Raw genomic sequence first — 26,884 nt, 5'->3', positions numbered from 1 at the left:
AAGGTAACCACTTACCCGAACGGATGTCCTGAATGGATCTGTTATCTGTGTGGACAAACAGACAATCGTTATCGCCAGTAACAACACGAAAAATCAACAATGTGCGGCTGTGAAAGGCCTGGAAATGTATAGCTCAAATCCTACTTTGGATTTACGCATCTTTCGAATCCGGAGGAACAAAAGGGGAAACGCTTTCGACTCAACAGACATCACAACGCAAATACAGGTATTCGCGTCTGGGTGAGACATATTTAGAGGGCCATTGTGCGCTACACGCACTGTTCTGAATGCCTTTTGCTTGATACTTACCCGTGGATCCTTCTGCAGGAGGGTATGAGGTACAGCTCCAGGACGTGCCGCAACATCAATGGGATTAGATGCCTAACAGAGAGGGACAAATCAGGAGAAAATACATATATGGCCGTCAACTTGGTCAACATTTGCAGATTAGAAAGATACACAGGTGTTTGGACCGCAGAATAAAAATGAAAAGTGTTTAACTGCATGAGAGTATGCATTCGTTTTCCATGTCTTTAATGTCCTTGCATACAGCATTACACTATACTTTCACTGTTTTTATACCACTAAAAGACCTATTTTCTAATGAGGCCTCCAATACGCTAACCCTTTATCCTCTTTCAGTAGCACTATAGCTCACTAATCTCCAAGCAACGGCTGCTATATGGCTGACGTCAGTAGATAAAACCGCAGCGACGCTGCAGGCGCTCAGCCATGCCACAGCTCCACATCTGTGATCTCTTCGATCGCCTCTAAGTCTTCGGCGCACAAGTGCCTGGATCAGCCTTATTAATCTATTCTTGCCGTACATCAGGCATAGAAAGATCCAGCAGGGTGACCCAGGTCACCAGCTCCACAAACAAACACACATCCCAAGCCCCCCCCCCCACAACCCTCTCTCCAAGAATACTTAACGGGGGCTTTGGATGCATAAAAAAAAAACCATTCCTTGAACCATCTGGAAGGGTCTTTGTCAAAAGGGCCCCTCCATGACGGAGCCCCCCCGGGAATAGGGCCAGCGGATTTAGGCCAGCTTTGATTGGTGGCTTACACCGGGTCACAGCCGCTGGGCATCTGCCAGACACTCTCATTCTCCCACCCTCTCCTATCCCTCAAATCCGCGCCTCCTCTGCAACGTCTCCTCTGCTCTCCTCAGCCGACAGATTGCTTTCTTATCTTAGCAGTGGCTTGTTGTGACTCGGGTCAGCATGCTCCTCTGACCTGGGTTCAAGTACAGTCAAGTCTAACACACCAGAGATGGATTCACGGATTTAAATTGGATGGGATGGTGCGTATCAAGACGATGTTTCACAGGAGCCTGCAGTGTACCTCTGAGGAAATTTGCCTTGTGATATGTGTTGTGAAATCAAATTACCTTGAGCCCTGGGTTCTGTAATAAAGTATATTGCACCATTTGATATGATAATTTCCACACAGCGCGTCCGTTAATGCTTTCATTCATTTCATGAAATGCAAAAGTACTGATGGACGATTCCTGATCTTTTTCAGGACCGGCTAAAATCCATCTCAGTGGCCCTAAAAATAATTATGACATTAAATTACTCACAACCATTTCTGAAATGAATTTAACTTTCAAATGTTAGATTCTGTTAGAAATGACACAAATAGTTGCAGGTTCAAATGGATTTATTTAAACTGGTTTAATACCCAGAGGTTAATGAATTCCATGGTGCATGTTCGAAAGCTAACTGACGAGCTAAAAGGCAAAGCAGGATGGATGGACGGACGGACGGTTTCGCTGTGGAATCTATGCGTGTGGGTGATGTTTGTGTGTTTTGCATAATCGTTGTGTTTTTTGGGAGGGGAAGAGATGTAACATATAAACACGTCACCAGAAATCATGATTGAACTGGGTGTTGTTTTGAAAAAGGCCATATTTTTTTATTCCATTATTTTATTCCAATTCGAGGCTGAGTATATGCAGTTCTTCAGTGAGGTGTTTAAACTATTTTCCTTCACTGACAAAGGGTGACTCTTCTTGCGTGTATGAATGAAGATAATAATAGCAATAGTCACGCCATAGTATGAGCGACTTCTGCAACAATGGTGTCCAAATGCGCTTAATTTAGTTTGTTCAATTCTCATCCTGTTCTATGATCGTGGGTTGCAGGGAGGGATGTGGCGCTGACCTTGGGCTGGAAGGCTCCTTGCAGTGAGCCGAAGGGTCCTGAGTGTGGGAGCAGCGGGGGCATGCCTGGCATGGTGGGGGGGTAGGAAGGGAAGTACTGGGGAGAGAGGAGGAGGATGGGAGACACAAAAAAAAGACACAAAACAAAATCAAACAGAGATACGTACAGGACTCGAGCATATACGCACACAAAACCAAAGCCACAATAAATGCCGCCATGGCAACAGTCAAATATGCCAACTATTGATTTGCGATAACAAAGAGAAACTCACGTTTGAATGCCTGACGAATGGATTGTCCAGTTTGGGGGCGTATTTTTCGAACTGAAAGAGATGGCAGAAAATAGAATTAGGACCACAGTCCACAAAATGATCCGCTTTACCAAATTCCTTCAAGCAAATCTGTCTTTAACAATAACGTCTTATTATTTCCCCATGAGAAAAACAAAACACATGACCCACATCTGTAACTGGTAATAAGCAGGTTTTTGATTCAGGGTAATAAGCCCTTGAGGAAAGCAGCTGGCTGGCACCGGTCATGGGTTTACTTAAACTGCATGGTCAGATAGGCAGTTAAATCACTAACAATAGAGCCGCTTTAGCACGCTGCCAAGATGAAGACAGGCTGCATGATTTTTCCGATCGAGCATACAGACTTTGGGTGTGGAGGCCCAGCTTTGGAATCAGGCCATTGTTTTTGTTTCTATTCACAGGAAAATGTGAAGAAATGTGCATCTAATTGTGTTTGACTGCGATGGCTTCCTTCCTTCCTTCTTCTTCTTCTTACAACAGGTCCTGATGGAAAAGGAGGACGCGGAGATGTTTGGGTTGTTTTGTGGGTTAGAAAAAAAAAAATAAGACTTCAAAAGAAATGTGGTAATAAAAACCATGGGCCCGGATACATTTGCGGTTTTATGTGTCTGTCTTATGTGGCTGAAAATGATTAGGTGACATTTGCAACGGTCACGAGCTAATTCCGAACATCTCAGCGTGACGATGACGTAACATTGACGTGATGCATTAATGTGAAGCAACCTCTTTTGTGGTAGGTCTCATGACTAGCAGGTGATCCCAACTGGAAGCTGCCTCCCAAGACCACGTCACTGTATGAATAAACACATCTGATCGTGTCCAGAACACATGAAATCTGGTCCACATGTCCAGAGGGCGAGGAGGAAGGGGGATGAGGACAGGAAAGGTTGTCCCGTGTATGAATGGAGACTTCGTACATCTGCTCACAAGCCAGGACAAGCCCGCTATTTTAAAGCGGGTTAATTACAAGGGACAGTAACCTATTCCTATTCCGCAAATACGCAAACCATTCGCAGGTACTTTTTTGCGAGTGTTTTCACAAAGCTCTCTTGGCAGGCGTCAGCGTTTTTGGGTTACATAAAACAGGAAAATGAGTGGGTATGAATCACTGTTTCTGTGCGCGCGTGTGCAGGCGGGGGGGGGGGGGGGGGGGCGGCTGGCTGGGCTGTAGGGTTCGGATCAGGGGCCCTCGGGCAAAGCAATTCACATCTGCACACAAAATGGCTGTGGAGGTGGCAATCGTGTTGGCGGCCTTGTTTGCGGGCGGTAATCGGCTCAAATCAAAGACAGGCAGCCAACTGAGCGGAAACGCCGAGCTCGTTAAAAGGCTCCTCTGCATTTATGGAGGTGCGGACGTTTAATGTCTGACACTGGGAGAGGGAATTTGGTATCTTTATGGTCTTGTAAAAAAAACAAAAAAAAACAAACACTCCTCCCTTTTTAATTTATGGCGTCATTCCCAATTTTATAGTGAACAGCTTTATTTAATTAAAGTGTAATATTTCATCTCATGACAATTAAGGCAATTAATTTTCCGAAGACATGGCTGGGGCAAAAGGGCGGGGCGCGAAAAAGACCCAGTGCTACCATTTGGCAAGCCAGCTGCTGACACAGCATTTAACAATAAACAAGTACAGAAGCTTCATAATTCCATCGATCGCAGTCATTAACCAAGAACTGCTGCATATGTAACACAACGCGGTGTTTCTAGAGAGCATGGGGAAATAAGAGAGAGAGGAAGACAGAGCACGCATGACTGGGTCATACTCGGCGTGAGTATTCATGGTAGTACAGTGAAAAACACCAACATCATCATCATCATCCTCCTCCTCCTACTTTTCTAAGCAGCACCAAGGACAGGAAAAACAGGATTATTACCGAGGGCAGCAGGGAGGGGAAAGGCATAAGTTAAATAACAACACAATTAAAAGAAAAAAAAGAAGAAACAGCAGAGGACATTAATGACACTCTCCGTGGCAACACGGGGGGGCATGCACATTATGGGCTACATAATGCAAGCATTAGTGAGACGAAGAAAATCGCCTCTTTCATCTTCAAAGACGGGACTGTGTGCTGGATATAATTCCTACCATGTCAGGAATGAGCCGCAGAGCAGATAACAACACAGCCCTTTTTCTTATCGGAGACTCGGCATGAATGCCAGAGTCTTGATTTCTAATCTACAGGCTGGGGAGGATTTTAGGCTCCTAATCGGAGTTCATGACACGACGGAGCCAATCTCTGTGGCCCCCCCCCAACCCCCATGCCCCTCCGCCTCTATGGCGGTCAAAGCATGGAGGCAATTACATTATTAGGAGCAGTTATCAGGAAGTGATGTCATCCCCTTCATCTGTAATGATGTCATGTGACTGACTGATGCTTTGAACATTCCATTGAGTAAATGCTGTAGGTCCTGTGCCTGAAGACACAAATAAACTCTCACACACACACACACACACTCACACAAATATATTCATACACCTTTGCGGACAAATGCAAATTAAAATATCCAAAGCTATTATTTAAAGCACATTCAAATGTGAACGTCTGAATATCTGCCTCAAGGCAAATCCACGTTTTGTGAACCTCAGCAAATATTGAACAGCAAACACCATGTCAAATTTGGGAGGAGGTGTGACGGCTTATTAAATTTGGCAACATTGGCAAAACATTTAGCAGAAAAAAATGCCACGGTTGCAAAAATGGCCTCTATGAAAGGTTCGTCAGGTCTGGTGAACCTGAGCAGCAACTATTATTTGGAACTAACTGACACGCTAATGTATGTTTGTGTGTTGGTAAATGGGGGGTGAGGGGGGAGGGGGGGGGGGGGGTAGCATCCGTGATGCTGCCAGGTTTTCTTCAGCTCTCTGACTTCATCTGCAGGACAGTTTGCAGAAATCAAAGAGCAAAATTTAAACGGAATCGGTGTCAGAGTTGCTAAATGAGGGGCTCCGACAGCTATGGGTCGAATCTGGTATCATTTTGGGTAAAGAAAAAAAAAAATAGGGAGGAATTGATTGAAGAGGAGATCGGGAGGGGTGACAGTCGGTGGGGTGGGAAGTTACGGGAGCTTTTTTGTTACTTATCCTCACATTTCTGGCTTGGGTACGCACCATGGGGGGTGCGGTGGGTGGGGTGAGGATGGCGGCCGGGGGCAGACTGGCGGGGAAGGGCGTGAAGGTGTGCTGGTGGGTGTGTTGGTGCTGGTGCATGTGCTGGTGTTGGTGAAACTCTGCCCTCAGGAGCGACGCGGGGGCCAACGGTGAGGCGGACGGCCCCCGGCCCCGCTCCGAACTCTGAACCAGGAAGCGGTTGTTCAGCTCCTGCCTCAGGAGGTCATGCTCTGCAAGAAAGGAGAGCGAGGGAAACCAAAAAAACAAACAAACCAAAACAAAAAAACAAAGAAAAGAAAAAGGGGTTGGGGAGAGGGAAGGGGGGGACACACACAAGAAAAAAAAAGGCACGGGCGCCCAAGTCAGTCTTCACAACAAGGGTAGAAGAGAAGAAAGAAAATATTCACCTGGCATTCTCTGTTTCTCCAGCTCATGCTGTGAGGGTTTTCTACGTGGGGACTCATTGGTGGTGGTAAGAGAGTTGCCTGTGACAATGTGCCAATCAGAATCCCCGAATGAGGCTGGCAATACATGATTGGTTGGTTGAATGAAATCAACAGGCTGGTATCTAAAGACAAGAGAGAACCAAGAGTCATCCCAGCAGAAAACACACACAGGCTTTCCCCTCGACTAGAAAAGTCACTGCACGGCGGGCGTTTTATTACGTTACTTGAGAGACACCCATCTTCTCCGGAGACATCTGCTTGCTTAAATCGCAAGATGAATTTGCCTCCGTCATTTTAATTGTTGGACGCGAGACCAAATTGGCAATAGAAAAGGACACTCTGGACGTCGATGCTAATAGCTAAGGTCTCTCCAGCTGTGATTGGCTGTCCAGTTCGTAACTGACGTGTCCCAGTGGCACATCTAAGCCCTTGTGCCATGACTTGCTCACCTTTTTAAAACCCAAGTGACTAGAAATACAGTCCAGCTTAGTCAGTAATGCACGATGTCCCAACTTATCATTAAAGCGTGTGACTTGTGGGAAAGGCAGCATTTTATTGCTTTTTTACGCTGAACTCAAATACTTACACTCTGCTCTGCACCCCGGTGGCTTACCTCAGTTTCAAATCATTGATGAGGCTATTTGAGAAGCTGTTGCACGCCTACTACTGCATTATTGCAAATTTACCACCAACAATAAATTGTATACAAGTATAATAAATGAGTACATACCAGTTCAGCAATCGCATAGGAACACCTGACTCGGTTAGCACCAAATTCGTACACATAATAATGTAATGCTATTTCTATTAGCGCTGTAACTAACACAACTACAGTAGAGGTTTGTATAGAAACTATTACACAGCGTTTGTGTTTACTGTGTACTGTTACATTATAATATTAAAAAACACAGGTAGTATTTCTTCCTAAGCCTAACCATTTAACACAACAGTTCTACGGTGAAATAAATCAACACTTTATTTAGCATCTAAACTTGTATAAATACATGTATACCTAATCAAATAACGGGACAAAATGACTCACTGACTGACGGGCTGTGCAGCTTTACCTGGGTAGGGGGTGCCAGCGGGGTGCCCGGGCACCACTAAACTGTTGGTCGGTAAGGTCGGTGGTGGTGGCAGTGTGGCTGGGGTTGCAAACATGGCCGGATGGCGATGGGCTGGGCTCCGTAGGGCGGAATAGTGCGAGGTAGAGAAGTTCGCTATGGGCAAAGGCAAGGCGGGGGCTGAGGACGGGAGCCCGCTGAGGTGGTGATGGTGAGGGGACGGGGGTAAGTGCTGTTTGGGAAGACCAACTGGACTGCTGCTGTGGCTGAAGATTTAATGAGACACAGCGGGATACAAATGTCCATTACACAAACGATCATTTAATGAAGTATAAGAACACATGCTGGCATTGGGTCATTATGTAGCAGTGAGTACAGCTACCTTGTTCAGCTAGGCTAAACATAGTATATTAGTGTACTTTTGGTGTTCACTTGGCTTGTTTGTTGATCAGCTGTAATGCTAATATGTTTAACATGCTATCCTGAAAGATAAAGCATCTTTAGACCCCTGGAAGCAAAATACAACAAACGCATCAGGACGTGATACACCTGCATTCCCTCGGTGATGGAGATCTGTAGGGTAACGTTGTTTCCATGGAGACCATCGGAAATAATATTTGTAGAACATTCACAATATCAAAAAGCACAACAGCATTTATTGTGTGTGTGTAAAGCTAGTACGTGTAGTTTATGAGATTTGTTCCGGATGGGAAGAGATTATGGACGGAAATACTGGCGACTGTAAACACATCACGGTCGGGACATAAAAATGTTGGAGGCAGACTCTGAAAGAAAGAGGCAAAATAGAAATACCCGAATGTGTTTTATGCACCAGAGTGTTGTTCAGCGGAAAAAAAAAAAGAGTCTATCTGAAAGCTGGTTATTGAAAATGTGAGTGACAGGAGAAATATCTATACGCGTGTATATATGTGTATGTACACACACACACACACAGTACATGATGAGGAGGTCAATGGGGTTGACCTGTACTCCCACCCGCCCCCACAGCAACCCACCTGATGTCGTGGAAGCTGTTGTACAGCGGGTGATGCACCTGATGGCTGATTACTGCCCGCGAGTGGTGCTGCGGGGGCGGAACAACACGGGGCTCCTGGTGCGGGTAAGGAGGATGAAGCTGGGGGCGGGGTGGCGCCCTCAGAAGGGGAGGGGTAGGGACAGGGGGTGGAGGACGCTGCTCCTTCTTGACACTGAGAGGAGGGGGGCTGGGGAGGCGTGACCTGGGGGGCTCGAGGGGAGCCGCCGCCGCAGCGGGGGCGGGGGAACCCGTCGGCGCCGAAGCCGGGATGGGGCTGGGTGCGGGCGGCGTGAAGGGCACCGCGCTGTTGCTCTGCTCCTGGCTGCGCTGAAGTCCCGATACTTTGGCGGAGCTGCTAGTCTTGGACTCGGGAATGTCATTCGTTGGCACACCTGAAGGGAAAAGAACAAAGATCGACTGTAAGATGAAAGTCCCCCCCAACAGGAAGCTGTCCATCTGATGTATGCATGAATAGAACCGTTGCTGCCTAAATAAGACAAGATGCAGATCCATACAGATGCCTGTTGCGGTTTCATCCTGGACGTGCGATAAATGATTCAAGCGCAGCTCTGTTTCCTCTTTAATGCTGTCCGACTGCCTTCCTCCCGAGGTCCCTTTCGTTTCCCTCTCCCTCGGTTCCATTAAGTGTTTAATCAGGCCATTTTCATGCTTGACTATAATCAGATGATCCAATTTCTTCCTGCAATCCAGTCGGTATGAATAAATCACAGCTAATTAAAGTTAAATGTCGGCCCCTATTCAGGGCTTTGCTGAGCACACAATCTGGCATGAAATAATTATGTTTCAATTGTGCTATGAAGGGAGATCGCGGCCCCTTATCTCAGCCCCTCTGCCAGGCTGCGTCTTTCCAGCTTCCCTTCCTGATCTTTCAGGGGATTTGGGTAACTGGAGCACTCTGAACTCGACCACTTTGCCTTTACTATTCATCAGGGGTCTTTTTAACAGACACGAAGCTTTTATAATCAGGATTCCAGTGAATGACTTTTTTATACTTCGGCTGGTGCAATTTAATGACTGTAATTATAGGCTGTTGTAGCGGGAAAATGAAAGTGGCAGAGAACGCGGCATTTCAACACCTTCCACAAAGAATCTTAAAGCACTTATGAATCTTAATGAGAAAGAAAAAGACGTTTGTCGATCTACTTTGCTACCAGTTGAAAGAAAAGCAAAATGGGCCACAAAGAAATGGAGTTTAAGCAGATGGCACTGCTACGACTACAATGGCTAAAACGCCACCACGGCTTCTCAACTAATTAAAGCCGCTAATGGCGGAATTCATTTTGAGCCAGACGCATCACATGCATAGAAAATCAGAGTTTAAAAGTGCTCGTACGTGGATGGCGAGAGAGATAGAGACAGAAGAAGCGAGACGAGAGCCTGGCGGAGATGAGGCTCTCTAAGCGGCTCTAATCTGCAGCCTGATGCAGCAGTACTTCAGTCAGGAGGCTTACCAGTGCCTCAATTAAAAGAGCTCTTTGGGCACTCTTGACAGTCACAAAAAAAATGAGAAGAGCCGGGAGCTGCCGTCAAGCCAGGGAGAACCCGACATGCAGCCCACTAATGGAATATCCAGTCCCTATTAACAGCCTGCTTAATCTTTCAAGGATCCCAACACCCATAAAAAGACCAATAAAAGGCAGGGCAGAGCTTTTATATATTTTTTTATTTGTTGAGCTCCCCTTCCCTTCCTCCTTGTGTTTTATGGGAAGAACTGGGGGCTGGAAGGTGTCACGATTTTCTAATGAATTCCAGGGCCCAGGCGAATACAGACTTCCCAATTTACAGGGGTCTGGGATTCGGATTAAACTGTCAGGCCTCTCGTTTCTGCAAGCGAAAGAGAACGAGGCAGACTGAAGGCAGACAGACAAACAGGCAAGGAAGCAAATATCCACAGTCAAAATGTCGCCGCTGGGTGATGTTGCCGTGGCAACATGCCCTCCCAGACACAATGCGAGACAAGTGATACAGAAGGAAGTCTCACGACAGCCACTGGAAGATACAGAGGGCTTTCTAATAGCAATGCTGGGGAGCCGGGGCCACAGTGAGCGCCGGGTTATCTTAATGATGATTCTAATGGGCTCTAATGGAGGCTCAGGCCAAGCCAGCCTCATTAAAAGCTCTCTGCAAAGCTGAGACACACATGCAGAAGAGGAACACAACAAAACAAAAAGAACCCCAAAAGTTACGCGCACACACACACACACACTGTAGAGTCAACATCTTTAGTAAAAAAAAAAAAGCAATGCGCAGGATAAGTCAGACCACATTTTTTGGCGAAAGCACAAATCTAAATGAAAACTTTGCTTCAGAACTAATGACAGATAAGGATGCAGTCCTGTTACATATGAACAAATGCTGTGATCGTAAAGAGCAGGCGCTCCAGGTCATGCAGCAGGTTGAGCAGTGATGACAGAGCCCACGGTTCGTATATACAGTTACCTAATGGCTCACTTTGTCGTGTTTTTCAGCAGCAGCCATTGTAGCGTGTAAACTAACACGCAGTGACAACGAGATGACAGGCAGGCCTCCGACGCATCACCTTAGGGCTATACGCGGCTAAATCCCTGCTGCTTTTCAACAAACACCGTCCACTCGCCACAAGGCCGAGCAACTGACAGGCATTTCAACAAACTGCCACATTTGGCATTGTTTTGTTCCGTCTTTTTTTTCGTCTTCCTCAGGACTTACTTCCCTTACGGCCCCGTACAGGGGGAAGCAGTCGGCAAGCCACAGGCAGACATGTGTAGCAAACGCCGTCGAACGTGTCCGTTTAAAAAATAAGACGCCGTCCCGAAAGTCTGTCCTGCAAACCTGAGCAGATGGCTTGCGAGGCTAGTGCACCAGGGGGACAGGGGCATTCCCCTGGGGGGTTGGCAGTTCTGCCCACCAGATGACATCGCATCCCAATATTGATCTTTTTACATTTGTTCCTGTGGCCCTGCTTACTCAGGGGAACGGGGTTGTGTCCTGGGCACACGTGTCTGGGCTTGCAGCGATATTGGGACGGCGGTCGGAGGTTTGTTGTAGAGAAAGGGGCGTCGGGGACTACGGTAGCAGACGGACAACGGGCCGCTGGGATTTGCTGGTCGTGACTGATGCGCCCAGCTGGGATTCTGGGGTGAACAGTGTCACTCCACAGCTGCTCCTGCTTCCGAAATCTGCCCTTCTTGACCTCGTTTTGTCCTGGTGGAACATCTGGAGCGCTGGCAGCGATCTTGTCGTCTTTGGCTTTTACATCGCTCGATGGTTTGGCTTGAAATGTCTTGGGCCGGTTCTGGAGCGGCTTGGCCCTGAGCTGGACTACGATGGCTGCCGCTATCTAAGAAACATTGGTTTTTAGTTATTAGTTATTCCCCGCTGTACCCAGGATATCCACGTGGAGCGCAGAAAGCGTAAAGGACAGCACAGGCTTGCTCTCAAATGCTTTGGGTTCCAAAACTGCACTTTGAAGCCCTTTTTTTTCAAGCCACTTTATTTTAAACACACACCTGGCTACTTTAAAAAGACTCAATGACCTCAGAAATGAGACGAGGGCCCTTGACAATATTCAGATTCTGCCTCCAACTAAAACCCTCCGCAAACCACTGCCGTGAATGCAAATAAGCGTGCTACATAAATTACCTGCTCACTGCTGACACGAAGCCAGTATATACAACAGCCGGGGAAATATAACCTGCATGCAAAAAGCCTTTTCAGATTAGATTTGATGGTATGCAAATTCTCCCAGTGACAAGGGGGTTTGAGGGCTAAGAGAAGCTTAACGGCACTGGGTGTTCTCATTTACGAGGCAAATACCGCGGTTCCGCCCTTCATGGCGTTGCCAAACCATAAACAGTCAGGCCAGTGATAAAATCGGGACAGGAACATACAGATATATATATATATATATATATATAAAAAAGTGGCGTATCTGCTGAAAGACGTTTGAGGATGCAGAAGCTATACGAGGATGTATGCCGCCTTGATCTCTTTCCCGCTGGCTCCGGCTGACAGAATCCTTCTGCCGCTCTTGAGAGCTGAGCTCACAATGATTTGGTTTTTTTTGTGCCTCTCTCTAGACAAGCAGTCTGCACAGAGCCAAAGCTTAGCTCACTGTGGAAGATGGCTATAACAGATACTGGCAGACGGCAGGAAAACCACAGTTTTGCCAATCAACACTTCATTGCTGTGAGGTATTCAGTCCTAAAAGGGAGTTGGGGTGATTTCAAACGCGGCGATTTGCACGAGTGGAGCAGAAGGCCCGAGCAGTGTCGAGTTGTTGTTCTAATAATAAAATCATAGCAGAAATTTGCAATTGCTTGCTTTCCCTCACACTATTTAATCTGTCTCGAGCATCTCCAAGCTGGTAACGAGGGGCGCCAAGGCGCCAGTTTTTGTAAGTCACTCAGTGATGTTAATGAGGGACTGGAAGAGAAGAAACCTGGCCAAGACGGAGGACGAGTGGGGACAGCTGGCACGTTCCAATTATTCGTCTTCTCCGTCTCTTCGCTGCAGCTGACAAAAGGAGTAGAGGGTGGCAGAATGGGGATGGGTCTAAGCTGTAACGCGCTTGCAGGGAAAGCTCAGGCATAAATTGAGAAGCTAATGTTCATTTCAGAGAGCTGGCAGCTCGGGACGAGGGATGAAGCAGTTTTTTTTTTTTGCCTGCATATATGGGATCCCTGTTCAAACACCTGCCATATGGTGCAGGACACATATGCCATTCACTGCTTCTGGCACACACGCCAGCGCTGTCGATGAGACACGGCGCACGTCCTCAAATAGGAAGGAACAAAGACAGAAAGACGGGTGATTTTTGACTGTCCAAAATCTTTTGTGTCACATATTGTTTACTAAAAACGATGTAAACCTTTATTAACTGCTGCTAAAATACACACGTCTGATCGTCCCTAAAAATCTATCGGGAGCCCATTCTCCTGCGGAGCTGCTTTCTCGTGGGTTCTGGGACTTCAATCAGTCTCGCGCAGAGCTGGGTCATCTCAGGTCAGTAGCAGCAACCCTACAAAATAAAAGGCTGGACGTCATGAAACTCAACAGAAAAGCTCAAGTCCAGTGGCTTCTCTGATGCGGCCCACCATGCCAGCCTGTAATTTGACCTCTGTCAACCGTCACTGACCCTTCACGGACATCGTTGACCGTCCGGAGGCCGGCGTGGACAGACGGCCTGCAGGCAGGGACATGGAAGGGCGATCCGAACAATAGGGGTGATTTTCTTTTTGTCAAAGAGAAGAGCTCCAGGAGTTATTTGTGCAGTGCTGCGAGCGCCAGCCTTATCATTTCATTAATTAGCATGACACGGCTGCCTGATGGACTTGAACGCCGCAGCAGCAGCTGTCTCAATTGATTACAGCAGTGGACGTGCTGCTGCAATTATTGAGGTGACTGGAGACAACGGATGCCACTTCTAATAAAGGACTTAACTCCCGCTTCCCACGTTACAGCACAGCGGTGGGAGGACATTGGCAGCCTCCCTGTGTCTCCCACACCTTAGGACCTTTTCAGAGCCTCTCCACGGGCTGCCGCGGAGCTCAGTGTGGGCTGTGGTTCTCGAGCAGCATGTCAGCTTTACTTAAGCGTGCATAACGTCTGCACACCAGCGCGTCTGTGCCCCCACAGGAAAGCATCCTCTATTAGCCCACCAACTGGCTCGCAATTCACAGGAAATGGGAGGACGGGAGGAGGGAGAGAGGAAGGGGGGGGGCGAGATTGAACGAGTTGTTAGAGACACACACACACACACACACATATGTGAAGCTTTTGCCAGGAAGCATTGGGCCCTTGGAGGGAGGGAGTGCTTAACAATGTAAACAGAGGCCCAGCGTTCCAGCATCGTCTCGTGCGTGAACACGCATGAAGTCCGCGTCCCTCTAAGTGGATATAATATTATCTTTCAGTGGCATGCTGATTACTTCTCAATGGAATGGAAATGGTTGGGTGAAAACCCTTCAACAAAGCCTAAGTGGAATGACAGTGGGCTGAAAGGGCCGGCATGTTTTTCTTTTCCTTCTCCTCCATCTCCATTTTCGCTTCCCACTCAGAAAGCGAAGCAACAATTGGAAGCCGACAGCTCCTAGCCGTTCGCCATGCCTCACCCACTGTTTTGACATATGCAGCCAGTGTTACTGGGTGCGACGGACGGGGCAGGACAAACATCTCGGCTGACGTATTAGATTTCTCCTTTGGGGATGCGGGGCTTTGTCAGCGCGCGAGTCATCAACTGAGGCTTAGACGAAGAAGTTCCCCCCAGTCTGCCCATCTGCTGCAAGCAAATAGAGCAGCCCTTTCAACGATATCAAATTATACCCTCTCTCGGCTAGGAATGCCGAGGCGGCTCGCTCTGCCAAGCGGTGGTGCTTTCTTTATCAACAAACGCCAGAGATCTGTATCATAAAGCAACCGCCACATTTCTCCTTGCCGTGTTAACATGTTGAAGCGTCATGTTTTCACAGGAACCGGGTGAAGAAGAAGAATATATTTATTAGATAGAATGTTTGAGTACAAGTACAGTCAAACAGTAGTATGTATTACAGTACAAGCACATTCAAACATCCTGTCTAAGGGGAGCATTTCAACAAAGCTCTTGTGGTCTTGTTTCCGTTGAAAGTCCTTAGTACATAAATCATTGACATGTAACAATACCAATAAAAATAAATTACTCCACAGATGCAAAATAACAATAAGTAACAATTAAAGAGACACATAATATGCACAACAGGTTGCGGATCTTAATGATGAAGGTTTAGGTTTCCTTGGGCATTCAGGAGATTATAGTGTACATTAGGCCATGTCACAGGGTCACCATAAATAAACTAAAAGCATCTATGTTAGCGATTTATCCTCAACCGCAGCACCAGCAAGTCGCCATAAAGCAAGAATGCACCAAAGTTTAGTTCGCTCACTGACTAAAAATGTTTCCCATCTGAATTCCAAGTCTGTTTTGTTTGCAAATGTTTGTTTACTACAGACTCAATATTTTACTTGTAACATCTTTGCATGATAAAATAATTATAAATGTTTGCATCCTGATGATGATGTTGATCGTTGTCAGTTGTTTGTACTCATCAGGCTCGTTCGTGTGGACCGACAAGGAGGCAAAATGGCTCCTAAAAGTAGTTTCGGAATATAAAGTCAACAAGTAAACAATAAGCGATACGTTTTAAAGCATCCATGCTGTTTTTGAATGTAAACACGGGTCGCACACATGTGACGTCACAGCAGTTTTTTGTCGCATCCAGACGCAGAAGCGTAACCAGAGTTTTCAAAAACCATCGTCATATCAGAAATATGCGGTTTCGTGAGGATGATATAAAGAAAAATATCTCTGTATTTGGAGATACGTCCGGACATGGCCTGAGAGTAGACCCTAAAAAATCTCTGACTATTATTAGTTTTCAGAGAAAATATGAATTTCATGTCGAGACGGACGCATTTGAAGCAGCTTTCATATCGAGCTCAGTCAGAAAAAAACACCCCAAAACCTCCTCAAACGATGTCCCCTCCCTCTTCCGACCACGGCGTTTCCCGCCGCTGCAGGAACACAGCGACAATTGGAGTGTGCATCAGGTTCGCAAACATTTGCTGTCCTTTGTCGCACCCAATTCATCATTCTTGATTAGAGGGAAAGCACGACAAAGAAAGAGGAAGTCTGAGGGAGAAATAGGGAAGGAGAGGTCAGTTAATAAGGCAGAGGAGAGGGGGAGTGGGAGCGGAGGGCAGGAAGTTGTGTCAGGTAAACTAATGGAGACAAGCCCGGATCCTGACCTGCGGGGCTGTCAGGCTAACCTTACACCCACCATCATCCGTCCTCACAAACAGGGAGGAAGAAACACACACACAGGCAAGAGGATCTGGGTCTCACTCCTCTGAGCCACAGTGGACACGATATTAAAGACGTGCACATTTCCTGGGCTGCTACGAGCTGTCGCGTTTTAAGTGCGGCAACGGAAGAATTGATTTGATCGGAGTGTGAAGATGGTGCGTCAGTGTGAGACGGTGTCTGAATGCGAGTGTGTCTCAGGAGAAAGAGGGGGGGGGGGATGAGTAAAATGCGAGTAAAATTGGACTCTGAAACGAGCCAAATCACTTGTGAGATGAAACAGACAACAGCACAAAAACAAGACAACAACAACAAGACACGAGGCCCCAGACAAGTGATGAGCAAGGCAGACGGGTACAAAAGCAAAACAAAGAGACTTTTCTTCTGCTCGACATATTTCAGACTACGGATGACAAAACAACGGCGAAAAGAGTTAGAGGAATCAAAATCAAACCGCCAAGTGTGTCTGACTGTCTCACGAATCCGTGTCGAAGCGGCGGCTCCACGCCACATCAAACCCTGTAAATTTTCCTGAAAGCCCCCCCCCCCCCCTTCTCCCCGTAGCAGCCACAGCTTAGATTATTGTGTGCAGCTAAAAGGTAAGTGCTGGTGTGACACACTTGAGAGTGTGTTTTAAGCACCATAAAGTATCAAGACCCAGATGGCTCATCCACCCTGAAAATCATGTCTCCTCCACCTTGGCTCCTGCAGCACCTGCTCCGGGATTAGGTCAACCCGGCACATTGATGCTGAGGCCCACGGCTGATAAGGAGCCCGGGGCACTTCAGCACTTGCCCCACGCTTAACAGTCGACAAGTCAACACCTGTATTATTAGTGACGGAGATACCCCTATATAGATTTTTTTTCACGCAATTTGTCACTGTTAGCCTTCAGCAGATGTGCTCTTTTGAAAGTCGATATCGGTGCTGATAGTGCTGGGCTGAAGATGATTGGTTTTGCTCCCCGATAGAGCTGTAATGATCGGGCGACTCATTGACAGGCCAAAGATCGGTGGCCGGCTATTTTGATATTTGTGCAACAACTTGAGCAACCAGTTTTAGCTTCTTAAATGTAAGGAAATGATGATTTTCTCTAAAATTTGGACTGCTGGTTGTACAAAAGATGCTATTAGATAACTGGGCTACAGAGAATTGGGATGAGCATTTTATTGTAAGAATATAAATAAGAACGGAAAAGAAGAAGAAGATAATCTTCTTAAATGTGTTGGATAAAAACTGATCACACACCCAACACAAAATGACTGATAACCAAAAGAAAGTCTCAAATAATATTTGGGCTTTTGTCAAAATAAAGAAGTAAAATTCATTATATACATACACACACACACATATCGCACAATTAATATAAAATAATGAACACTTTAGATGGGTGGATAGAATAAGCTTCAAAATAAAAGGCAAGCATCGGTAACTTTATGCACGGCTCATGCCCTGGCTGACATCGCTGCTCGTGTTCTGTGCACACTGTGTTCATGTGGAGCCATTTCTCTCATTCCTGCCCAAAGCAAACAGCAAAGAAATCCCAGTCCTGCTGCTCAGCTCTCAACACAGCAGCACTAACCCAGCAGCCAGGGAGGTTGGAGGCCATGCTCTACTGAATGGGGTATTACAGTCAGACAGAGGCCATCAGGGGCCCCCACCGCCAGGGCCAAGTGCACGGAATTCACTGGAAGCCAAAAACAACAGCCAAACAGATGACCGCTTGAATGCTGGAGGAGACCACACTGTTCATGTGCTTTTATAAGTTCCCTGAAATGGCCAAAACGCAGGCTCAGCAAATCACCGCCCGTCTGTTAATGAACACCGGGACGACTAATGGCACTCATGCCCGAGAAACCCAGGCCCAAACACAACTTCTTCCTCGGCCGTGTTTGTTGGGCTACTGCTACTCAGCAGGTTTCAGGGTCTGCTGCAAACCTCTCCAAACCCAGCCCTCCATCAAACACATTGAGCTAGTCTAAACCTGCGGCACTGCTAATAGACAGAGCGGCTCCTGGAAGCCGCTGAGAGAAAGACAGATGCTAATATCGCTACCACTGGAAAGCACCGAAATACTGAACAAACAGGAGAGGGAATGCCATCCATCTGGAAATATTTGGAAACGACTTTATGCGTTCGGGCTGAAATTTCTGTTTGATTTGGGATCCTGTTTCCTGGGTTCATCCCCACCCCAGAATCGTCCCTGGCATGTTCTTCAAATGCATGGATGTCTTTGACTGTCATGGAATCTGAAGCATCTTACATCCGTTCTGTTCCTGGCCATGCTTTCCCCACCTTTTAAAGCCAAAAAATGTCCAATCCATTATAAGCATGCTGGTAGTATCCATCCAGACCGATGACTGTCCCCCTGCCAGCGATTGTACATTATCCAAGCTTCATGTTTGGCCACAATCACCGACCATCTGGCTTTGTCAATGAGCGTTACAGCCTCATCTGCAAACAACATTGGCTCTGAACCACTCAACAAAGATTAGCTGGAAACGCAGATAGAACTGGCATCTTCAGACAAATGCAGGGTGAGGGGGGGTGGCTGCCGCTTTTATTGGCAGAATGACTGGAGCCTGAAATAAAGGATTAAAACAAGAAAACCTGCAAGTAATCGCAGACGACACGCTTTACATTTCAGGCCTGACAGCAGCGATAAAGCGCTGGTCATGTATTCTCCAGAGTAAACAATGAAAATGCCTTCCACGCTGCAGCTGGAGGAGGAGGGAGGAGATTAAGATTAGGCAGAAGATGTGATGAGAGCTACTGGGCTATCCTTTTTAAATTCTTCCCTTCATCTCCTTCAAAAAAACAAACAAAGATGGCATATATTGTAGCCGGTGGCATTTCCCTGTTGAAAAGGGAGTCAACCTGTATTTGACAAGTTGGCCAGCGAACTGCAGGGGATACAACTTATCTGGCAGAAAGCTCCTTCCTTGTCGGGGGATTTTCTAAGTCGGGGATCTCAGAGCAGTTCCCTGCACATAGCACAGCATTGTGTTGTAGTGAAGCAGTACGAGAACTGGAACTCAATAAGACTACTGCCGAGCTGAACTCGACTTCAAAACATCAATGACTGTCTTTAACCTTTTATTTGCCTTGAAGTGAGCAAATGTGCTCCCTGGTGTCAACGCAGCAAAGCCCATTCCATGCTGGGAACTTAAAATGAATGGCTAAAGAAACAGAAATACCAACTGAAGTCGAAACATCACCTCTGGGCCATCGACGGAGGGGATCCTATGCATGGGACGGCGCTAAGATCAAATATGATTATTCAACCTGAACAAGAGAGAACTGAAAAGCCTCTCTTGTATAGGAGATTGTTTAGTAATTCAATGCATCTTTTTTCTTTTCCTTATATACTGTAACCCTTTTCTAAATGCCAAACAATTTCCATCAGCAAAATGGCAGCACAATTGTTTTTTATTTTTACATGCCTCTGGCGTTACTGACTAAAAACATATTGCGAGTCTGCCGTGGCAAAAAATGCTGTTCATAACCCCCCCCCCCCCCCGACAACTTTTCCCAAAACTCCCCCATGGCATTTAGTGATTCTGTAATTGCTCCCTCCCGACAGCTAAAGCTGAATCCATATTAAGTCAATGTACAGAGCGCAACACAATGGACGCCTAATCACTCTGCCGTCAACGCGAGTCCCATTTCCTGTCACAATAGCGGCTCGCCACCCGCTGCTTCACGGACACCGATGGCAGGCACTGATAGGACGACTGACAGGTGTCAAGTATCATGACATGCAATTACCAACTGGCACAAGAGGGAGTCCATTGACCATCTGGCAAGGTTTCTGATTGAAGCTCAACCAGCAGTGACCCTAAACAGGGGCTGTGTTAATATTTCATGCACCCTGGGCGATAGAATTGTGCTCCAGAGGGACCGTCGGGTGCATGTGAGGATAGCATAACATTTTAGCAATGACTTTAACAAGCGACCTAATTGCTGTACAAAGCAACGCAGGAGTGTATTTTGAAAACAGGACCCTCATAAGAGCTCGCGCAGTATGACATCACTTCCTGAATCAGAGGAAACGGAACAGTTCCTTCATGTCAGCTTTCCAAGGTGGCGGCCAGAGAGGGATTCGGGGTGATGCGACTCGGTCCCTTTGACTGACTGCCGCTCTACATGAATAAGACATGACGATGTGATTGTAATTTAAAAAAAGTTATAAATATTGAAGAAGGATTAAAATAATTTATGGAACACCGCAGTGCAACAGAATGTGCGTGGGAGTGTTTTGTCTCCTCTCGCTCGTCTCTCACAGCGTATGGTGAGACGATGGGCAGCAGCGGTGCAAGCAGGGAATTCTGTAATTGCTTTTTCTGTCCCTGAAGCAGGCCTTCCTGCTTTAAATCAAAAAAGGCAATCTCTGTCAGTAATGGCTCAATTAATAATTAAACACGTGTCTTTTCTCTGCCAAGCCCCCCCCCCCCCCCCTATTTATTTTCATTTCTCCGACAGGGATGGCTGCACAAACAGCATTAGCACTATCAATAAAGGGAGCATTAATATCATCCTCTTTCTCCAAAAACAAATCAGCCAGCTCATAAACTGTCCTGTAATAAAACAAAAATTACTAAAGAATAAAAAACATATTTTTTGATTTAGTGCCATTTTTCCTGAGGGGTGTCTCACCTTGCTGTATTTTATTTCAGGTTTATAAAACATTTTAGTGGACTCACGTGCTGCTGTGGTGTCATGCACCCAAAATTTCCAGCTCCAAATTCTGACTCTCAAATATCCACAACTCCAATAACCAGTGGCAAGTCAATAAAGGAATATCGCCCCTGTTGATGAGGAAAGTACAAGAAAGCTGCCTTTACTTTGTCAAACGAGTGACAGTCGGGCTGGAGGTGAGCTTCGCCAGGCTTAGATTCCACAGCGGTGGTGATGGTTGCTTTTAATTCCAGCTAATCTGGTTGTTTGAAACCTCAGCAGTCCTCGTGCTGCCCCAGCAACACCCCCTCAGACTGCCTGCGAGCCAGCCAACCACCCGGCTGCTCTACCTTCACTCTATTCTGATCCAACAATGGGGAAAAGCTGATTTGTTGTTCAGCAGGGTCAACCTCCATTCATTATTTAATGGCTGAGCGGCTGCAAACAGTCTGGCCGGCCGCCGAGGCTAGAGATACATTACACTGACCTGGCTGGAGGAGGGATGCCTGGCTGAAAACGAGTACTTCTCTCTGCCTCGGATCCCATCAACCCCCCCCCTTACACGCCCCTGACCTTGGTGCTCCCTCGCCAAATCACTATCCTGCCTCCCTATCTCTGGCATTGGCGTTCCAGCAGGCGATACTGTCTTCCATTGTCCCGAAGCTTGCACCGCAGGAGCAAGCCGAAAGCTATGTCGGGCCAAGGTAACAGAAGAGGAGGGAAGGTGGAGCGGGGGGAGTGGGGGGAGGAGGGCCATAGCTCTTTTTATTGACATGCAGCAAACAGCAGCGGTGGAACAAAGGCCACTCAGCACCTATTGAGAGAGCAGCCCTGCAGACATGGCGGTTGATTAGCGATTCGACACAGGGACCCTGGACTGTGTAGCACATAATGAGAGCTTAGGGAGTGAGCTATGAGCTGATGGAGGTGGCGGGGGGGGGGGGGTCGGGTTCGGCAGAGGCGGGGTTCTGCCATAAGGAATTGATTTCACACGATAGCAAGTTGATGTATAAATAAAAGAAATCCGTAGAAAGTAAAACAAGGGTACGGGCAGATCCTAATTCCTTCAGCTGCAGCGTCGATAATGTGTTTATATATAAACAGATCGAGGATCAGCCTTAAATCCACCGCCAAGCTAAATGGTTTAAGGAGTTTGTTTGTTTATTCTGTGTTAATTAAGCAAATTGGTCCGACGTCCCTGACGCGCCAGAGGAGCCACTGTAACCCCATCTTCACCTCCTACGTGGCCTCAGAGAGACGTTAACGGAGTTGGACGTGCACGATGGGAGTCGTGCATGTGCCCCCCCCCCCCCCCCCCCCCCCCCAGCCCTTCTTCGTCTGCATGCCCTCTCCTGTCTTTGTTCCACTGGTCTAATCCAGTATGTGTGGGCCGGTAAGTTTAATGGAAACAATTTATTAAGTCCGGCTTAAAATGCCATCTGCAGCTAAGCCTCCCAAAGCCGCTAAGCTCCTGGTTTCGCCCCAGAGCTTGCTGTGTTCACGCTTACTGTAATGCTCTGTTTAAAATGAGCACAACGGGTCAAAATTAATCAGGATTACAAGGGCACAAATCCACTCCAGAAATGGGTTTTCCCACCAATCTCTCTCTTGCTATCCCAAGAAGCCCCAGGTTTGTCTGGTCACGCACCACGCGAAGTTCCTCGTTGCGCCACAGGAGGCGGGGCCTCTATCTGGGATGACAGAGCCTCAGAGAGCAACGGTGCAGCGAAACACATTTCCTACACTATAGCCATTGCTCTTAATCCCACATTCAACACGGTCAACTGCAGAGTCTTTCCTCTTTCCTATTTCTGGCCGTTGACAGCATGGTGATGACTCCCCTACACTTCCATAGGTGGAGCATTGTGAAATGTTAGGAGAGCTCCTACAACTGTGTGTGTGTGTGTGTTTCTCCGTGCACTGTGGAGGTGCTCCGTCGCTACATTTAGCTTCTCATCTGCCTTCCAGCGAATGACGATAGCAAACTCTGACCCGCGACTCAGAAAGAGCGGCCCTGGGTGCAGCACGGGGCTTCTGTAGCGCTTGTACTTAAATCTGCCATCCTCCAGAAAATCAATGATTTGCAGGAGGTTTAAGACGGGAAATAAAGAAAAACCAATAACTGTTAGATAATTCTTGCCCTTTGCTGCACCTTCCTACCTCAAACCCACCGACACAGGCCGGCACGCAGCAGAACCTGTGCTGCTTTTGGCTGTCAGCATCCATGGCGTTTGTAGTTTCATTAGCAATACTACGAGTCTGTCAGCTCGAATCTATTGTAGGTTGTAAACAGGCTAACAACACGCAGATGATGAAAAGTAAATATGCGACAGGACGGCAAGGGGTGCCCAGGTTTTTGCCCCAAACCATGTTCAGTATGTATAATTACAGTGCTTTGCTGTCGTTGATTACAGTGTTGGTCCTTCCTCTCCTCTATTAATCCTGAACCGTTTCATTAACATGACAGACTGCAGGGCTGCGTGCAATTTGGACTCAACCTCAACCGCTTGTACCCGTAACTGCGCACCAAAATAAAGTCCGGAGGGGAGCGCAACCTTTAAAATCCGGGAAGAGGCAAAAGAAACAAGTCATTACCTCGAGAGCTGCAGCGGCCCAACAATCATTACAGCACTATACATTTAATGTGCGTCATAATGTTTGCGGGAATGTGCAGTGCATTGGTCCGTCTCCCAGTCAACGAGTTGACAGGCTTGGTGATCAGAGGAAAGCGCACTTTTCATTGGCCTCAAAGGACCATGAGCGAGATCGGTAATGAGACACATACGGCACATTCTAAACCAGCGGAAAACAGCCTGTGGGCCGCTCCGCATGAAACAGACAAGCCAGAGAGAGAGGGGGAAAAATAGTCTGGGTCAAAAACAAACACTGTCCCGGAATCCATTACAGCAAAAAAACCATCGGCCTGGAAGAAGAGGGACAGCTGGCAGCCCGATCACGTCTTCCTCATAGTCGTCAAATCACTTCATCACACTGCCGATTTCTTTGCACCCTTTGTAAACCCCCCCCATTTCTAATCTGGCAACCTTCTTCAACATTACTCTCCTCCCAAACAGCATCTAGTTGATCTGTGTGACAATCAGGAGAGACGCTGATTGGATTATCTGGATTTGGTAATGCCGTGGTCCTAATCCTCATCCCTGTGTGCACATTAGCAAGAGCCACAGAAGCCTCCATCCGCCAGATGACAAGTTCCACTGCGCGGACGAGTGCGAGATAACGGCTACGCCTGTGCTACGGCGCTTTCTCACGGCAGAGTATATTTATACGCAGCCATGTTCTCTCTGGGCACGCAGGGAAAATAAGTCGACACCCTGACAGCTGACAACATCAGCAGCCAGGCGGAGAATGGATGGACTTGGACGTGCTCTGGCTGCTCTCTATTCCATACAAGTCTGGAAGTGGTCGTCATCGTGATCGCTGGCTTCACAAGGCAGACGTCGGTCACAGGTCATCTGCATCACGCAGCCAACAGGCCTGGCTTCTCTCCTCCTTGTCAGCCATGCTTTTCGTCTGAGCTGTTAAAGCTACTGTGCTAATCCAAGCAATATGTTGTTGGAGGGGAATCGAGCTTTCACAGCTTTCTGGTGCGGAGACATGAACAGAACGGACCTGAGGTTATACATCTCAGGGTAATTGCTCCCTGAGAAATGTGATGCTCCGAGTTAAAGATGAACACGAACAAATGGGCAAAAAAAAAATACAAATACTTTTTACATTAAAACAGATAAATAATGTCAATTATGTACAAATGAAGTTTGAGTTCTACATTTCGCAAGACAAAGAAAACGGTATCTACGTTTCTGCTAGGCTTACTGTGTCAAGTCCGTCCTGGAGACATTCGTCCCCAGAAGCAGGTCAGATGGTCACAGCTCACACTGCTGCCCCCCCCCACCCCCCCTCCCTGCTTGAGTTAATGGCACTGCGTCCTGGTTCATGCCCTGGGGGGACGTGGCCTGCATGCTGCCAGCCGTCACTCGTAGGCTGATCGTGCCTCCTCCCTCCCTTCCCCTCCGCCTCCATGCATACACAACTTGTCACCCCCCCCCCCCCCCCCACACACACACACTTTGGCATGGCAACAAGCATCATTACATTTAGAGAATATACAGGCACAGATGACATTCTACGAGTCAGTGTTATGCCATGATAACACTTGAAATCATACAAAGAACATACAAAAAGCGAAGGCCTTATAATCCACATATGTGCATTTATGAATGCTCACAGACATTGTGTTGTCTGGGAGTCTGACAAAGCTCTTTCTCTTTCTTTTGGCATCCATTATGGCACAGGCCTGCTGTCAGACAGCAGTATCGCCTGAGGGAAGCTCCCATTTGTGGGAGCATGTGGCAGGAAGGCTCTAAATCCTCTCTAATGAACCAATATGTAGGAGGGCTAAGCCTTTGGCAGGGTCATTCAAGAACCTCTACTCCACACCCAGGCAAAAATGTATTCATATGTAGTCACCAGACCTCGCTAATGTCTGCTGACATTTAAATCTGAATGGGAGCTGCAGCGTTTGAGCAGAGATTTGGACTTACTCGCAACCCCCCCCCCCCCCCCCCCCCCGTGGTTGGTGCTTTGCGCGTGAACAGAGCAGAAACCTGAGCGGGTTCTTACCTTTGGGTGTGGTAGGGGAAAAGAGCTTCTGTGATCCTACATCAGACACCTGAAAACAAGAGAAGACAGACTTTTAATGGATTTGTGTGACGATCAGAATCAGCAAAAGCAGAGAATTTGAGATTATTCATGAACGCCGATTCACAGAGAAAAGGCTCAATCGGGCACAAATTCGGCATGAAGTGTTCACAAAATAAGCCGAGCTGACACACAGCGTCAATCAATTGACTCCAGTCAGCCAATAGGAAGAGATCCCCCCCCTGCACCTGATGGCCCCGTCCGGCTTCCTCCTGTTGAGGTAACATTAGGTGGCAGTGTTGTGCCACCTGAAAACCCTGAGAGCAAATGCTGCCAAAGATGGAAGCCGGTCAGGTGTCTGAGCAGCATCAGAACACAAAGACTCCTGCATAAATGCCACCGCGCAGAAATGATATTTTCTTCTGCAATATTTTGAATCAAATAACATAAACTCATGAAAAGAACGCGGTTCCCTCCCTAAAAGCAATATCCTCGTTTCACAAATTCAATATCGGAGACAATATCAGCAGCACACACCTGAAGTCAACAGATGAGCTGTCAACAAACAACAGGAGCTTCACTGGGTCAGAACCTGCTGTTGCTGATGTGACTGACGGTGATCAGTGGAAACCCGGTGGACTGCAGTGAAACGGAGCTCGACCCTCCAGGGGGAGGAATGTCATCTCGCTGTGAAGCGATAGTGGAGACTTCTAGACTAAACACAGAGATATTTTCCTCTCCGCTTCAGACGGATATGTAGATTCTGGCAAGAATGAACGACTTCAAAACACACCTTAGATTATTTTTTTTTAAAAGCTTGCTCAGAGGCCAGATTGGAAACTGACCCAAAAGCAGTAAATCCACACAAAACCTTGCATTGTGCAAAATAGCGTAGGAAAACGTCGGTGTGCTGCTTGGACGATAATATTAACACTTAAAGTCCTCTTAAGCCCATAATATCAGCCCCTATAGGGGCTTTGTTTAAAGCCACGCTTTCCCTATGCTTGAGATCCTCTCATCTGGGCTCTGCATGCTTGTAAAAAGCTGCAAGAGTTGAACATATGCTCCAACAAAGGGGCCCGGAGTGTCCTTAACTGCCATGTTTGTATTTTATGCAGCACAAAAGGAGCATATGTAAAGAATGAACAGTGAATCAAAGCGAGTGCAAGATCGGCAGAGACAGAAAGAGACGCACGCGCTTCGGTAAACACAGATGGCCGTCCTTGGCATGCCCGTTAGCGCTTCACAAGTGTTCTGAGGACGTCCTCTTCTCTACCAAAACCTCCCAATTTCTCCTTCAGTGCCACCGCGTTGCCGTCCTTCACGGTGCTTGATGTCTTGTCGCAGTGCTAATCACAACAGGGAAAACGGACTGGGGGGGGGGCGATATCCTCAACAATTTCCATTTAAGTCAAACAGCAGCTGTTAAAATACAGGTGGAAAGCATATCGAGAAACACGAAGTTGTGTCTTCTGGACTCAAGTCAGCTGTCTAAAGACTGGGAATATGTATTTGCTCCTTGAGTCATGTTATTATATGATAATTACCTATTAGATGGGTCACTTTTAGACTCG

At 47.2% G+C, this 26,884-nt stretch overlaps 1 protein-coding gene across 1 annotated transcript in view; it reads right to left on the bottom strand.

Moving 5' to 3' along the window:
• Window positions 1-26,884, bottom strand: part of fbrsl1 (fibrosin-like 1) — a 243,632-nt gene that overhangs the window by 7,470 nt on the left and 209,278 nt on the right. The window contains exons 7-14 of the mRNA XM_068760871.1: window positions 25,293-25,341; window positions 8,118-8,529; window positions 7,105-7,367; window positions 5,571-5,821; window positions 2,440-2,490; window positions 2,169-2,264; window positions 310-381; window positions 16-45 (exon numbers count right to left, since the gene is read on the bottom strand). Coding sequence (XP_068616972.1) covers window positions 16-45; window positions 310-381; window positions 2,169-2,264; window positions 2,440-2,490; window positions 5,571-5,821; window positions 7,105-7,367; window positions 8,118-8,529; window positions 25,293-25,341 — 1,224 coding nt within the window. The remainder of the gene's footprint in view (window positions 1-15; window positions 46-309; window positions 382-2,168; window positions 2,265-2,439; window positions 2,491-5,570; window positions 5,822-7,104; window positions 7,368-8,117; window positions 8,530-25,292; window positions 25,342-26,884) is intronic.

The sequence above is a fragment of the Brachionichthys hirsutus genome, chromosome 4 (assembly GCF_040956055.1).
Source record: "Brachionichthys hirsutus isolate HB-005 chromosome 4, CSIRO-AGI_Bhir_v1, whole genome shotgun sequence".
In the NCBI taxonomy this organism is placed as follows: domain Eukaryota; kingdom Metazoa; phylum Chordata; class Actinopteri; order Lophiiformes; family Brachionichthyidae; genus Brachionichthys; species Brachionichthys hirsutus.
The sequence above is the reverse complement of the archived record's forward strand: the minus strand, read 5'-3'. Positions and strand labels throughout refer to the sequence as shown.